The sequence below is a fragment of the Lodderomyces beijingensis genome (assembly GCF_963989305.1).
Source record: "Lodderomyces beijingensis strain CBS 14171 genome assembly, chromosome: 2".
Classification (NCBI taxonomy): Eukaryota; Fungi; Ascomycota; class Pichiomycetes; order Serinales; family Debaryomycetaceae; genus Lodderomyces; species Lodderomyces beijingensis.
In genome coordinates this window covers 1,951,791-1,966,719 of record NC_089971.1, presented here as the reverse complement: position 1 = coordinate 1,966,719, position 14,929 = coordinate 1,951,791, and the positions used below count along the sequence as shown (strand labels likewise).

Below are 14,929 nucleotides of genomic sequence, written 5' to 3'. Positions count from 1 at the left end.
CGCGTATCCAGTAGTGAAAAATGACAGATCACTGATCCTCACCTTGCTGGTGGTCACATTGAAGATACACATTCAAGGCACACACACACATCAACTATGGCCTCCACCGACTCTAGCAAGATTGAATTTGCAAAGCAGAAACATGTCAATTTCATCATAGAGCAAGAATCGAACCGGTCCTACGAATACTGGCTCTCTGAGCACCTACGAATGAATGGGCTCTACTGGGGTATAACAGCACTCGTCACCATGCAGAGCCTAAATGACACCACACTCAAGCAAAATAGCGTGATTGACTTTGTTATGAGCTGCTGGGATGCGAGAGCAGGGGCATTTGGCGCGTTCCCGCAACATGACGCCCACTTGCTCTCCACCCTATCAGCATTGCAAATTTTGAAAATCTACAGTGATGAACTAGTGCTGCTTTCCCAGGAGCAGAAATCGCAGTTAGTCGTATTTATCAAGTCGCAGCAGTTGCCCAATGGCAGTTTCCAGGGAGATAGCTTTGGTGAAGTAGATACCAGGTTCATATACACGGGAGTCTCGGCGTTGGCACTATTAGGCGAGTTGACCCCCGAGATATGCTCGCTAGCAGCCGGTTTCGTAATGAAGTGCTTCAATTTCGACGGCGGGTTTGGTCTTGTACCAGGGTCGGAGTCGCATGCAGCTCAAGCTTTTGTATGCGTTGGAGCATTGGCGATTATGGACAAGTTGGACGTGCTTGGTGCTGCCAACGACGTCAAGTTGGCCAGTTGGCTCAGCGAGAGGCAAGTGTTGCCCCTGGGTGGATTCAATGGAAGGCCGGAGAAATTGCCCGACGTGTGTTACAGTTGGTGGGTGCTCTCGACGTTGTCTATTTTGGAAAAGAAGCACTGGGTGGATTTGGACAAATTGGCGCGGTTTATCTTGCTGTGCCAGGATTTGGAAAAAGGTGGAATCAGCGATCGGCCCAATAACCAGACTGACATTTACCATACTTGCTTTGGCATATGCGGCTTGAGTTTAATTGATTATGCAAAGTATGGTTTTGACGAAATCGACCCCGTTTATTGTATGCCTACCCGCATCACCAGGAATTTTAAGAAATGGAAACTTACACTGAAGTAGCACTATTGTTTCTGGATCGGGATAATAGAACAAAAAAAAAATTGAAAAAGAATTGAAAAAAAAACCCCACGATAATAGAGTGAGGGGTAAGTTTCGTGAAGCCTGAAAACTCAAGAGATTGCTTGGTGTCAAAGCAGCCAGAATAATTTTGTTTTGACCGGTCTTTTTTTTAGGTCCCGTGCACTCGCCACCTAGCTATGGTGCGAACTACATTTACTATTCAAGAGTTGAACCGTTCACAATTTTTCCAACTTCCCTTGCAATCTAACGCCATCCATTCGAATCAAAAAAATGAAAAAGGGCGTCACTTAACATAAGCCCCCCACAATTGCTCATTTCTTCTCTAGAATTTGAATTTTTTTTTTCATTCATTTATTTTAACCTCTTTGGAAGTAAGGGCTAGATCCAGTTGAGACAATAACCCCCCCCCCTTCCCCAATCTTTTACATGCGTCTCGTTCGCTTGTAACTACATGAGGAACGTAGCCAACAATACTCAAATAAGAAAAGAACGAAATCCCGATGATTGTCAGATTAATGCGCATTGGAGTGACTGAATAAGAACATAGATGGCCTCAAACATTCTATGCTAAAACATCAAGCACCGCTTCTTACTATAAAGTACATGTACATATGTACAACACAGAGGGAACAAAAGCGGCGGCCGCAGTCTTGATGCCTGTGGTGGTTGTGCTGCTGTCGTTGATGCTGGGTGGAGAGGAGAGGGGTGGGGGTTTTCGACGCATAAAAGCCGCCCAATAAGATTTTCCGCATTTCGATTCATTTCCTCTCGTCAAAAAAACAAACCACGCTAATGAAACACGAGAGGAGGAAAGGTATGGGATTAAGCTTCTAGAAATCACACGTCAAGTATGAAGCACTTGGAAGCTGTGTCCAGCTCCTCTTTTGCCTCCTTTTTCCTCTTGGAAGAACGTATGAAGTGGTAAAGGGGGAAAAAAGTGGCAGACTTCCATGATTGACGTGGTCTAGCCTTGCATCGTCAAAAGTTGCACCAGGCTGCAAAAAAAAAAGCAAAGAACCCAAACTGCGTTCCTTGCAGCGGATTTCTGGATATTCGTATCTGGACATACATACATTTCTCCCCACACCCCCCCCCCCCCCTGAAAGCCTTGCCATCGTTGCAAAGTAATGAAAGATATCGGATCTCTCGAGAGTGGAGTGTTATATCAAGGGCGACTGAATCAGCCTAAAAAAAAGCCCCATGTAACCATGGTGACAGCTCTTTCTTTGTTTTGTACTTTGTAGCCATTGAAGAACGAGGAGGAGATAGAGTAACGGCTTTGATTAATCCAGTAATCTAACAGTAGAAGGTATAAACTCATTCGTGTCTCGACATTTACGTAAGACGCCTAGTTCAACAAGTATTCAATACTGTGAACGTTGCGCCTCATCTTGTAGACAGGCTCGTCCTCGTCTAGAACCAGCTTTGAGCTTTCCGAGTCGTCGTCATTGGGAGGCTGCAGCTCAGCATGGGGGTCGACATTCCGCGACGACGACGATAACGAAGTCGATGAAGATTCTTCGGCACCGAGTTCGGCCTCTCTATTGTCATTCCGTGCAATTGCAACTTTGGTGTTGGCGGTAGCAAGCACGGGAGACACAGCACTGATCATCCGCCGCCACCTAAACTGGCAGGCGTTGGGGGTGCGGTCATGGAAAAAAGTTGAGATTTCCCTCCAGCCCAACTTGCGGACTTCCTTGAGTTCCAATAACAACTTGTCTTCCGCCAGCGTCCAGTTCGTGGATTGTTTGGGCTTTTTCCTGAGTGGAGGATATACGCTGCTCCAATCGCCATCTCCGTTTTGCGATAACAACTGCTCGTTAGTTTGACTATCGCGTGGTTGCTGTTCGTACAGAGTAAGTTGCGGCGATACAAATGGTGGCATTTGCCGCGTGTCAGTTTGAGTCTGAGCATGTGTGTGCATGTGTGCGTGAGATAAGGAGCGTGGCTGAACATTTTGGATTGAGTTTGGGTCTTTGAAATGCGGTACCGCTGGGTGATATGCGCTGGGCACGCGTTCGTGATGACTCGGTATGTAAGATTGAAAGTTTGAAAAGTGGGACTCTTGTTGGTTATAGGGTACTTGCGACGATGCAGTGAAGAGAGGAGGAACTTCGTTGGTTAGGGGATAGTTTTCCAGCACAGGGAGATGACTGTTGGCAAAAGGTCGTTTTGTCTCGTGCTGTTGCTGTTGCTGTTGTTGTTGTGGTGGTAATGATGGTAAAGGTGGTTGGGGTGGAGGTAGTGGCCATGAAGGTTGAGTCCCCGGCGTCAAATACCTTTCGTCCTTTGCAATCAGCCTCCTCATTCCAAGATCATGGAGAAGGCACTCGTGCTGGTGTGTAATAATCAGGGGCAATTGATAGCCGGGATAGCTTTGGCTACAGCAGCTGTCCAATTTGGAAAAGGGTTGTTGCAACACCAAAGTCGGACTAGGGAACCGCATGCGATTGTTGCTGGAGGGCAGCAGGCCCAGACCCGTGTTGAAGCTACTACTAGGATTCGTCATTAACGTAGTCATGGCATAAGCTGGAGAGATTGGAATCGAATGTTGCAAAAAAGACCAGAGCAACACAACAACAATTCGGGTTTTTTCATCTTTTGGTCCATGGGACTTTTTGGGTACGGCAGTCTTTTTATATACTTATTATTCGAAAAAGAAGAAGAAAGACACGGCCGCTCCCTTTGTTCAGCAAATGAACCACCACCTACGACCATCTACCACCACCGGCAGCAGCAGCACCAGCAGCAGTAGTGAGAGCACTACTTCTAAAGTTGGCATTGCATGTTTATATGATGCAGGGATTAAAGCTAATCACTTCGCTTCGGAGATATGCACTGCGCCTACAAGGACATTTTCTGGAGGCATCTTCGGCTGACGATGATGAATGTACCTTCCAACTGCCGCGGGATGGGCTGAATATATTAACTCGGAGTTATCAACTTTTTGTCTGCTTGTTTGCCAAATTGTCAACCACGTCTGGATGCAAATTCACATGGACTCATTAAATCAAACCAAAATGGCATTACTAAGGGGGCTTGCGCTTTGTGTAAAGCTACCAGCGAGATCAACTGTTTCCAAGTATTTTTTGCCAATGCCCGTTCCCAACACTAGATGGCTTCTCTATTGTCAAGCCACGAACAAGTGCATCATTTTTAGCTACAGTGGGGGGGGAGGGGGAGTGACGTAAAGAGGACCTTTGAAAAGTAATTACAATGAGAAACAGCCACGTCTGCCTCAGACCACTAGCACCAAAACCCCTCCCCCTTTCAAGTCGATTAGCCACAAGTTAGCCCTCGCTGTATCCACGGAGTCCTTTGTCTCAAACAAAACCATAAAAACAAAAAAAAAACTTTGAAAAATAAGAGCATCTACTCATACGAGGCTTTTCCTATTCTCATCATTTGAAAAAATAGCCACTTTTAAGCTTTTTCTGCCGGAAAATCAATTAGCCTTGAAAGAGAGAACCCCAATGGATACAGCAATCTTGTCAATAGTTCAGTTATTCTTTTCTCAATCTATGCCCCAAAATTAGACGTTATGCCTGTCTTGATTGCAAGGCAACGCCTCAAACCAGAAACGTTTTTATTTCAATAGCACGATGGTTCATTGGCCGATTTCTTCTCTCGCGGTCAGCCTGGAGCCATGAAACGGGGAACAAAAAAATGAAATAAAAAAAAAAATACCCCAAACATCTCTTGTATTTTTCAGTCCACGTTGTAATAACTCTGGGTCCAAAGTCTAGACCACCCTCGTGCTGCGAGGTTTATTTAGCCCTTGACTTTGATTTTGACTTTAGCCAGCACGTCTAGGGAAGCTAAGTTTTTGAGTGTCAGCTTGTGCCTTGAGTCCGGGGGCCAGCCTTTACCAGCCCCTCACTAGGCCCCCCACCCACCCCCCAAAACCTCACCTCTTTCCCTCCAGCATCGTCCATCCTCCATGATTCAAAACTCTCCGAAAAATATGCAAGATGCACCCTGCTGCCAAGTAACATAACTTCTACCCTCTAGTCAAATCTCACCTAGGACCAAACAGAACAACACCAACCGTGAGCAGAAGTAGCCGTGTGATTCAAAAATACATGGCATGGTGCTGAGCCCCGAATAACTTGACACAATTTGCCAGCGATTCTTCATTCTCTTTTTTTTATTCTTTTTCTATTCTTTTTCTTTTTTACAGCAGCTTTTGTTAATCGTGCAGCACGTCGCAGAGCCATACAGAAAACCCGCTAAGTTTCCCCCCCCCCCCAAGGTGCAAGAAGTCTCCAAATCGAGGACGTTTTACGATGGATTGGTGGATGGATGAAAAATCCCACTTGTTGTTGCCGGTGGTTGTGGTAGTGATGGTGGTGGTAGAATCATGCGATTGTCATTGTTATGGATGCGTTACCGACATTTCTCATGAAAATTTTCTTTTTCTTTTCACTCCTCGAGACCACGGCGATGCTATTGCAGATATTTCACCAGTAGCCGGCGGAAACGGTGAACGGGGAAACGGGGAACGAGGAGACTATATTGTTTCCGTTTCATAAGCCTCATGATGATCTTCACGCACATCATTAAAAAAAAACAATTAAAAAAGAAAAGAAAGAGCCTCCTCAGCGATGATCTTTCGTTTGGTGAGAGCAGTCGCTAGCTGACAGAGCCTGTTGGTGAAAATGTCCCTAAAAACACCAAACTTTGGAACAACTTACCCGGCCTCCTTCCTCGGGCCTCTCCATCGATCTCCTTACCCATGTTTGCTCCCACAGGTTGTACACCATTTAACAAACGAGGAAAAATGTGTCACCTTCACCTAAGAAGAACCATAGAAGATATTATAAGCAACTGGTGCCGAAAATTCCAAGCCCTGTTTAGAATAAACTAAATATTATTTATCTGAATCGCCGCCCCCCAGCCCTCCTCGTTTAAAATGACAGAATGACAGCATGATTTGAAAAAATTTTGATATGATTTGACATATTATATCGAGTTACATTCTAAATACATATAATACGCTCAAAATGGAGGCTAGTGTAGGGTGGTGGAAGGTTTGCACTCCAGGATGAAAAAACATGTGTTCGTTTTTTTTATGAGAGCTCTAAGAAGAATTTTCGGCGGCCGGCAAACTTTTTGGCGTCATCACAGTTTTTTTTTTCAATCCCCGTTCCGCTTGATTTCGGACCAAACAAGATGGATCATGAGAATTTTCTTTGTGTGTGTGTGTGTGATGCTTTGCTTTATGAAAACACTGGCTCATTAGAATAATATCTCATGCACCACTTGATCCAAACTTACCTGCCCATTCCTCATACACCTGTAAGCCTTCCTTTGAAACACTCGGCCGGATATACCTCAAACTATTCTCAAAGTCTTCCAAATTGATTGGCCGGATTTGGTCCATGGGAGTCAGCAACAACTTGTCACCTAATGATCGCAATGGCCCCATTGCTGAGTCCTTCGCGAGAGCAGTCATATCACTGCCACTGAACCCCTCCGTAAGCAAGATCAATCGGTCGTAATCTTCATCCGACAACGTATTCTTTTGATACTTCAACAACTTCTGCACTTGCGATTTACGCGCCTCGTCCTCCGGCAACGGGATATACTGCCTTCTCACAAACCTTCTTCTTGCAGCCTCGTCGATAGACCAAGGCAAATTTGTAGCGCCAAGAATCAACACCCGCGACACGTCTTCGCTATTCGTTTCTCGTCCAGCGGCAGCGCTCGATAACTCGGACCACTGCACGAGAAACTCATTCTTGATTCTCCGCGTGCTTTCCACTTCGCCCTCGGTTCTCGAGCTCAACAAGGAGTCAATCTCATCCATAAACACAATAGACGGAGCAAGCTTCTTGGCAAGTAAGAAGAGCGCCTTGACCAATTTCTCCGATTCTCCCAAATATTTCGAAGTTAGAGAAGATGAGCTGATGCTGAAAAAAGTCGATTGCGACTCAGTGGCCACGGCTCGTGCCAACATGGTCTTTCCGGTGCCCGGTGGCCCGAAAAGAAGCATGCCTCGCGTTGGTTCTCTTAAACCCTTGAACAAATCGGGTCTCAAAAAGGGGTAAACCACTGCTTCCTTAAGCGAGTTTTTGGCACTTTCAAGCCCAACAATGTCGTCCCAGTACACTTCGTCTCCATGCACGACCACGTCGTTGAGAATCAGTTTGGCTGCTGTAGGGTCGATGCCTCTGATGGAGGCGATCAATGCATCTTGTTCCTTCTCGGTTCTCAAAGAGCCATCACGGCCTATTTCTGCATCTGCAGCAGCAGCAGCAGCAGCTTCTACATCTGCTTCTTCATAGGCACTGAGTAGATCGTCCATGGTTGGGCTAGCTATCGACTCGGATTCTTCTTTCTTAACCGCGGCTCTCCTTGTTGCGATGCTGCCGTTTGTTGTAGTAGGAGCAGTAGTTGTGGCTGATGTGGATTTTGCTCGTAAGGGTGTCTTTTTCACAGGTGCCTTGACGTAGTTATATGTGATGTTGTTCATCTTGGGCTTGCTGCTTTGAGCTGGACTTGGTGAAGCAGCAGCAGCAGCAGCAGCAGGTTTCTTTGTCTGCTGCATCAACTTTTGTAGATTGATAGGCTTTGGCTTGTTGTAGACATATGTTGATTTAGGCTTGGTGTTTCTAACGTCGCTGCTGCTTTTAGATACATGTTCCAAATGCGACGGCATATTCAGATTTGTAGTTAGTGTCAGTGGTGGTGGAGGTGGGTCCTGCTGCTTGGGGGGACTATCAATCATCCTGATGGTCAAGTCGTCCATAGACTTGACTAGACTATGGCTGTGTTGCGGTGTCGAGTAGATGTTTTCGTCAATGTCGATTAAATTAGGGTCATCGGAGCTCTCTGAAATTCCCGACGACGTTCTCGAACCAGACTTTTCCCAATTGGCAGCTGTGTCGTAGGTGTCTTGGTCGAAATCCAGGAAATAGCTGGTGATATTGCTCACCATCTTGGGGGAATTGTCAGAGTCGGAATTTTTCCTCGCGGTGACGGGTCGTTGCCACGATACAGATGCTGCTTGTGATGCTTGTTGTACAGAGTGTGGTTTCAATTTGGCCTGGATAGGTCTCGGGCTCAAACTCAGACTCAGATTGTTGCCGTTGGTGAAAGGACGTAACGATTTCATCATCGACCTGTTATTTGACGATCCTCCCGAGGAAGATCGAAGTCCCGAGCTCATTTTGCCCGTATTTCGAGGAGGAGGCACTGGTGGTGCTATGGGGGAAGACATCTGCGCCGACTCACCAGCTGCTTCTCTTTTGAGTCTCCTGTTTTTCTCATCGAGTCTCAATTGGACCCTGATTAAATGCTTGACGTTTTCGTCTCTGATGCCCTTTAAATTGTCTAAAATGGTTTTGTCCTCGGGACTCCACTTGGCCAGCGACTTTTCAAATAGGTCCAACTTGTAGAGTAAGGTAGTATGTAGACTCTTCCAGCCTTTCAACGCCTCTTCCACGTCGTTGTCCTCTTCCGACGTCAAATTCTTTATCGTTTCATTACAGCAATCGTTATATGTCTGTTGAAGTTCGTCTGAAGTCACTTGTGGCACTTTCCTCTTGAACATGGCATATGAGGAGCTGGTGGTAAGGCAGGGGGGAAAGGTAAAAAAAAAAAAAAAAAGAAAGGGTAGCTAGATAAAGCTAATTTGGAGTGGGTTGAAAAAGCAACTCAACGTGTTGGCCGGTTGGAGGAGGAGGGGGAGGTTTCGAAGTGGAACACAGTTTTGGTCTGGCTGTTCTGCAAACTCTGATATTTTTTGCTATTTCGAAATCCCCTGTCTGTCAAGCAACAGTGCGAGATAGCGAGAGAGACAAAGGGCGAGAGACAAAGGGCGGCGAGAAAGGCACCGGGATAAGTTGGAATAAGCCACTCTTGCACTGACAAACGGTTTTCGACCGAAAGGTACAGCTCGGCAGCTCAGCAGAGCCACTGAGTTCCTACTCGATTACCGTGGAAAAGCCCCACATCGCAGCCCCTGTATCACTGACGAGATATAGTCACGAGACTACAAATATCTTCAACTAAAAGACCACCAAGAGGAAGAAGAAGCAACAGAGGTCGAAGAAATGTAGTGATATAACGGGATACCTAAAAGTTTCCAAACCTTTGAGATATTCTTTATAACCACCATGGATATTCATTCTGTCCGAACAGTGTTTTCTCAACCAGTGAACCCATCACATCGCCCGTAAGCATGATCTACCGCGCCGTTCTAACGAAATCTCCTCCAATCTGTTCAGATTGCAAATCAGCTCTTTCCCTAACTGAATAGGCGAAAGAAAGAAATGTAGAAAAAAAAAAGGAAATTAAGCTTTCAACAGGGGGGACAAGAGAGTCCCGAGTTGAGCGAACAGCCCCTCGATCTTCAATACAGGTGATGTATCGGATAAACAGCCAAATTTCATAATTCGGAGGACAACTTTCTGGAGAACAAGAAGAAGAAGAAGAAGAAGAGGGAAGAGGAGGAAGAGGAAGAAAAGGTGAGGTGAAAAATTGTCAAACTTCCCAATTGAGAAATTTTTTCAAGAGAAAGCTGCTACCACCTGTACCTGTTTTGAGATGTATGTGTGTTTGGATGTGTGTGTGTCTGCTATATAGGAGGGAGGGGAGCGCGCTACCAAATTGGCACGTGCAGTTTTCCTGGAGGAAAGATTTGACTGCCACATATCCCCTTGAATATATTTCTAGCGGACAGTTTTCAAACCCAGCTCTCACCAAGTCGAGTTCTTCAAAAATTTCCAAGCAATCCAACTGGCAGCAATGGTGGACGTTAAGGATATTCTAGTCTATGTCGGCACGATTGTTGTCTTTGTCTTGCAGCAAGTGCTCGGAAACACGCTCTACATCATCATCAAAGCCCACCAAAACTACCCCGATCTCACTTCGGTGATCTTCATCTTGGTTGGAATTTACCTCATCCACAAGATATTTATCAAGTCGATCAAAACATGGTTCAAGCTTATGGTCACCGCCGTCAAGATCATGCTTGTGCTTTCGTTTTTCCTCGTGGCGTTCATCATCTATGCGCGTGGCTGGGAAAGGTTCACCAAGCAGGACCTTCCGTTTCTCAACTCAATAGTTAAGGGCCTCGTTAACTTGAGTAGCAACGCCACCGCTTCACAGGGAGGGTTCAGTCCTTGGTCGTTGTTGAAATTGCTAAACCCCAACGCCAATGTCAATGCAAATGCCTTTTCACAACAGGGGGGAACCAGCGGCGAGCCTTTGGATGATGGCGAAGCTTATTTGAACTACATGAAGCAGAAATTTGGAGACGGTTCTCAAGCTGACGCGTCGAAGGATTACCTGCAGATTCACAAATTGGTTGAAGAAGGGGTCAATTATGTGCAGAATAACGTAAATTTTGACGATTTGGGTTACAACTTGATTGATTGGTTGAGCCGATACCAACCTTAGTATACCCATAGAATTATATAAGTAGATATAGATATGTAGCAATCTCCTATAAAAGAGTGTCTCCAAGGACGCGGTTGGAGGTTTGGAGGCCACTAGTGCAAAGAACAAGGGCTCTGTTTTTACTTCAAAGTTGAGCCGCATATAGCGCGGAGAGTCTCCTCCACAGCTGAATGAATTCCTCTGTCGCCGATTTTGCTGAGTCAACCACAACATCGCCACCAAAAGGCCCCTTGAACAACTTTCAGTTACGGTCCCAGAAAATCTGTCCCAGAGATGAAGGTGGCAGTGGGGCAGCTCTGCTCCTCGTCAAACATAACCAAGAACCTCCACACCGTCTACAAGCTCCTCAACCACGCCGTCGAACACCACTCGCAGATCCTATTCCTCCCCGAAGCAACCGACTACATCTCCAGAAACGCCCAGCACTCGGCCCAGTTAGCCCAAGAGGTCGAATCTCATTTCCTCCGCCCCTTGCTCGCACACATCAAGCATCTCAACGCGCAAACCTATCTATCCCTCGGCGTCCATCTACCAAGCACATCCACCACCACCACCACCGCCTCGGCCCGCGTGCGCAACGTGCACATCTTGATTGATCCCCAGGGTGCCATCGTAGCTGAGTATCAGAAACTCCACTTGTTCGACGTGGACGTACCCCATGGCCCAATACTCAAGGAATCCAACTCGGTCGAGCCCGGCCTGCGCATTGTCCCCCCTATCCCCATCCCCAGCTCAAGCGGCGGCGGTGGGTTCAATTTAGGATTATCGATATGCTACGACATTAGATTTCCCGAGTTGAGCTTGAAGTTGCGCCAATTGGGCGCGCACATCTTGACTTTCCCCAGCGCGTTTACAACCAAAACGGGCGAGGCGCACTGGGAGATCTTGAGCAGGGCGCGGGCGTTGGATACACAGTGCTTTGTTGTGAATGCTGCGCAATGTGGCACGCATGATGTTGGAACGAACGAGAAGGGCGATGCTGTGTTGAGAGTGAGTTACGGCGACTCGATCGTGGTTGATCCGTGGGGTAAGGTATTAGCTAGAGCAAAGAAATTCGATGATGATGGCGTCGATGTTGACGGTGACGATTATTACGAGATTATATATGCTGATTTGGATCTCGATGCGTTGGAGACTGTTCGAAAGAACATGCCGTTGTTGGATCATAGGAGATCTGAAGTTTTCGGAGAGCTATAGAGGAAATCTATACATCAACTCGTGATTACCCACTGTCCTGTTTCCTTATCCTCTCTAGTCCCACATGGCATATCGCATTTGTAGTTGCTCAACCCGTGGTTAAGAACCTTCGAGAATACACTCACGTGACGTGGTATCAGGCAATACCCACGCCCACTCAGATAACGTATTCAACCGCAGGACATCTTTACCTCTGGGATCTCCCAAATTTCGGGCGTGGCGGATGTGCGGATGTATGGAGCTCACCCGCAGATAGCAATCTAAGCAATTCTTTCGGAGATACGCAGCCGTAGGACCAATCAATCGAGCAAGCAAAACAGTACAAACACTGATAGAACTGATATGTCCGATAAATGCAAAGCCATGATGAGACCTTGGACAACAGCAGTTTGGGCAAGGTTTGAGCGATAACAACAAACCCCCTAGATCTCTCGTAGCTTTCTTAACGTTGTCTCCTTCTTTACTAACACTAGAGCAGGTCACGAGACTGAGGCAACTGTAGTTCCAAAGTGGGAGAGAGGAAAAAAAAAGGTCGTGTGCTGCCGGAATCTAACGTCTCGTCCGGTCGACCGGAATACGACATCAACAGCTTAGAAAGCTAAAAACAATAGTGGGTGAATGTCGCGACAGCAAAAGTGGCAGAAAGCGACATTTTCCTTATCTCTCCTTCTCTCTCTCTCCCCCTGATTTATTCTGGTCGTTATTGTTGCTCACGAGATTGCGAGATCTGCTGATTCCCTTGCCCGTTTTCCCCAGGGCTGAAAAAATTGGAAACCAGCACAGCAGCCACGAGGCTGGAAAAGCCAGTACACAACCTACAATGCAAGTTCAGTTTCTCTTCAGATCGTTTATTCGTTCAATTTGTACAAGAAAGCAGGGCACGAATATATCCAAAAATCAAGCCCCTAAAAAAAACAAGAACTAAAAAAAATAAAACACCGCAAGTAATCAATCATGTCATCAACGAGCTTTTAGCCGTAGCTGTAAGCTCTAGGTTCAAGCTCTGTTGACTGGACCAGCAGTCAAGACAGACTCATCGCCGTGGATGGTGGGCTCAAAAATCTCTGCAGCTTCTTCAGCAGCGGCACTGGCGCCCGCGGGAGAGGCTTCAACGGCAAATGTGGTCAGCTTGAAGTCCCTCTTTACGCTGGAGAAGCTTCTCATTGTAGGCTGTATTCTCGACACGTTGGACTTGGTGATGGGGACAAAGTGGCGGCTAGCCGTCTTTATAGTTGCAATGTTGATGACTCTCACCATTTTATATTTAATGAAGTGTAAATGCTAGTAGAAAGGGTGCTAAGTGCGAGTAGGGTATACTGTAGATGCTTTAGATGAATGAATAAATATATATATATGTCAATTGACAAGTTTTGTTGGTTGGTTCTTCTGTCAAGAAAAGACGAGGAAGTTGGAGGGATTCTTCAGGGGGTATTTATATATGCTTCTGCTGTGTGGATGTCAGTGGGTGCTGAATATTTTTTTGTCCCGGTGAACTCTTCCGAAGAAAACTACAGCTGGTAGCGCTCTAGTCTTAAAAGTTCCGTTTCCCCAGATTCCACTTGGCTGTGTGTACTGCATATAACCCCACACGCACACACACTCAAACTGAGATTGACTCACGGCAGCAGCAAGTGACATCATCTGGTGGGTAGTCATGTGGTAGCGCCGATTTGAAGCTCGGTCTATTGCCAGCCTCTTGTTGTTACATCAGAAAGAACAAAGAGACACTCACCCACAATCACCGATAGCCAACCAACCCCAACCCACTTTAACTTCAACTTCTACAACTGGCATTTTCTCTGCGCAGCTGTGCAGCTGCGCTAGATTAGGTTTGCTCTGGCAAGACTCAGATTACCGAGATGGCGCCAACTCGCCCACGTTCCGCAAGAACTGACGGATGTAATTGAGAAAAACCACGGCATTCAAAGGGAAAACCCCCTTTTCTCCCTATTCTCCCACGTTGTTCATACCCCTATAGCCTCCGCGGTTCTACGCTTATAAGAGCTGCCACATTTCTAGATGATGCCGTTGGCTTGTCTTGAATAATGGCCTTTGTTCAAACTTTAAACTGTAAAAAACCGACCCACTTTTCGGGTTTTGAGCTCTCCCTCCTATCCCTTACCCCCTTCAGCTCAAACAAGGCAATGCCAGTGCAATGTATTATCAAACTGCCCCTTCCACCAACTCCTCCTTCTCCAAGCAGCTGCAACATCGAATGCTGCTGCGATACGCTGGATTTTAAAGTTTCCTCAGTAAACACCCCCCCCCCCCCCCCCCCCAGCAGATTTCTCGCGTCAACTCCAACCTCAAAGCAAAGTCGTGACGTCTCTCCTCTGCTGCCTTCACATGCTTTGCTTTGTCATGCGAGAACATAGAGAGACTACAAGAATGATGATCTGCCTTTCCACCCCCCCCTTGTAAGTCCTCATCCACTATGTTTTTTTTTTTCTTGTTCAACTGCATAACGCGGTTACGAGACACGAAGGTGATGGTTGTAGAGGTTATCGCGGTTTGGGCATTGCCATGACTATCGCTATCGTCCAACGCGGACTTACATCTCCGGCGACCGCCTCTGAAAATTCTCCTGTGGACCTTTTTTCGCCAGTAGCTCGGCCGAACAGCCTTTCCGCGGAAAAAAAAACCCCCCAAATCCCAGACAATAGAAACAACAGCCACGGCCTCGGTAACTTTTTCTCATCTTCCCACAGCTTGGTAGGTTCTTAGCTTTTGTCGGCACAGTAAAACACGCGCCCATTGGGCACATCATCCCCCCCCAGTCTCACAGTCTCTCATGAGCAAGCATGTTCTTGTTCTTGGGTGACTGCGGAAGACTCATGCACTGCGCGCGTGGAATCCGGGGTAAGCATCGCAGCGGAAAACAAGAAAAGTTTTCTCTTTGTCGGCCGTTTCTTCACATGCTTCCCCCCGTGCGGGTCTCGGATGCACGGCGATCCATCACGTGACGCAACTTTGCGCGGTGCCGGTGACTCACAACTCGCCGCCCGTGTCGTGGAAGTTATCGTCGCATTTATTTTTTTTTCATGACACTCCCAATTTTCGGGTGAATATCCGTTCGACCGGGACTTGTAGCTGGGTCAAGTTGCCTTTCCTTGCATCACGTGCATGTTGTCCTCTGCTCATCCAAGCTCCTCTTCCCTTACGACATCCATCAACGTCAAAACTCCTTTCAAAAGTAATT

General features: G+C 46.7%; 6 protein-coding genes across 6 annotated transcripts; 3 read left to right on the top strand and 3 right to left on the bottom strand. All coding sequences in view use genetic code 12, as the record gives it.

Annotated features, from left to right (window-relative positions):
* Nucleotides 1-96: 96 nt before the first annotated feature.
* On the top strand, nt 97-1,107 carry LODBEIA_P19430 (uncharacterized protein; the record flags this gene model as incomplete). The annotated part of the gene is made up of 1 exon (XM_066971887.1): nt 97-1,107. One exon carries the CDS (start codon nt 97-99, stop codon nt 1,105-1,107), a length of 1,011 nt encoding a protein of 336 aa, XP_066828881.1.
* A 1,369-nt stretch (nt 1,108-2,476) lies between these two features.
* Nucleotides 2,477-3,013, bottom strand: LODBEIA_P19420 (uncharacterized protein; the record flags this gene model as incomplete). The annotated part of the gene is made up of 1 exon (XM_066971886.1): nt 2,477-3,013. One exon carries the CDS (start codon nt 3,011-3,013, stop codon nt 2,477-2,479), a length of 537 nt encoding a protein of 178 aa, XP_066828880.1.
* Nucleotides 3,014-6,379: 3,366 nt separating this feature from the next.
* On the bottom strand, nt 6,380-8,683 carry LODBEIA_P19410 (uncharacterized protein; the record flags this gene model as incomplete). The annotated part of the gene is made up of 1 exon (XM_066971885.1): nt 6,380-8,683. The coding sequence occupies one exon, from the start codon at nt 8,681-8,683 to the stop codon at nt 6,380-6,382; it is 2,304 nt and encodes a 767-aa protein (XP_066828879.1).
* A 1,196-nt stretch (nt 8,684-9,879) lies between these two features.
* On the top strand, nt 9,880-10,533 carry LODBEIA_P19400 (uncharacterized protein; the record flags this gene model as incomplete). Its single annotated transcript, XM_066971884.1, has 1 exon — nt 9,880-10,533. One exon carries the CDS (start codon nt 9,880-9,882, stop codon nt 10,531-10,533), a length of 654 nt encoding a protein of 217 aa, XP_066828878.1.
* A 273-nt stretch (nt 10,534-10,806) lies between these two features.
* On the top strand, nt 10,807-11,730 carry LODBEIA_P19390 (uncharacterized protein; the record flags this gene model as incomplete). The annotated part of the gene is made up of 1 exon (XM_066971882.1): nt 10,807-11,730. The coding sequence occupies one exon, from the start codon at nt 10,807-10,809 to the stop codon at nt 11,728-11,730; it is 924 nt and encodes a 307-aa protein (XP_066828877.1).
* A 996-nt stretch (nt 11,731-12,726) lies between these two features.
* Nucleotides 12,727-12,987, bottom strand: LODBEIA_P19380 (uncharacterized protein; the record flags this gene model as incomplete). The annotated part of the gene is made up of 1 exon (XM_066971881.1): nt 12,727-12,987. One exon carries the CDS (start codon nt 12,985-12,987, stop codon nt 12,727-12,729), a length of 261 nt encoding a protein of 86 aa, XP_066828876.1.
* Nucleotides 12,988-14,929: the final 1,942 nt, after the last annotated feature.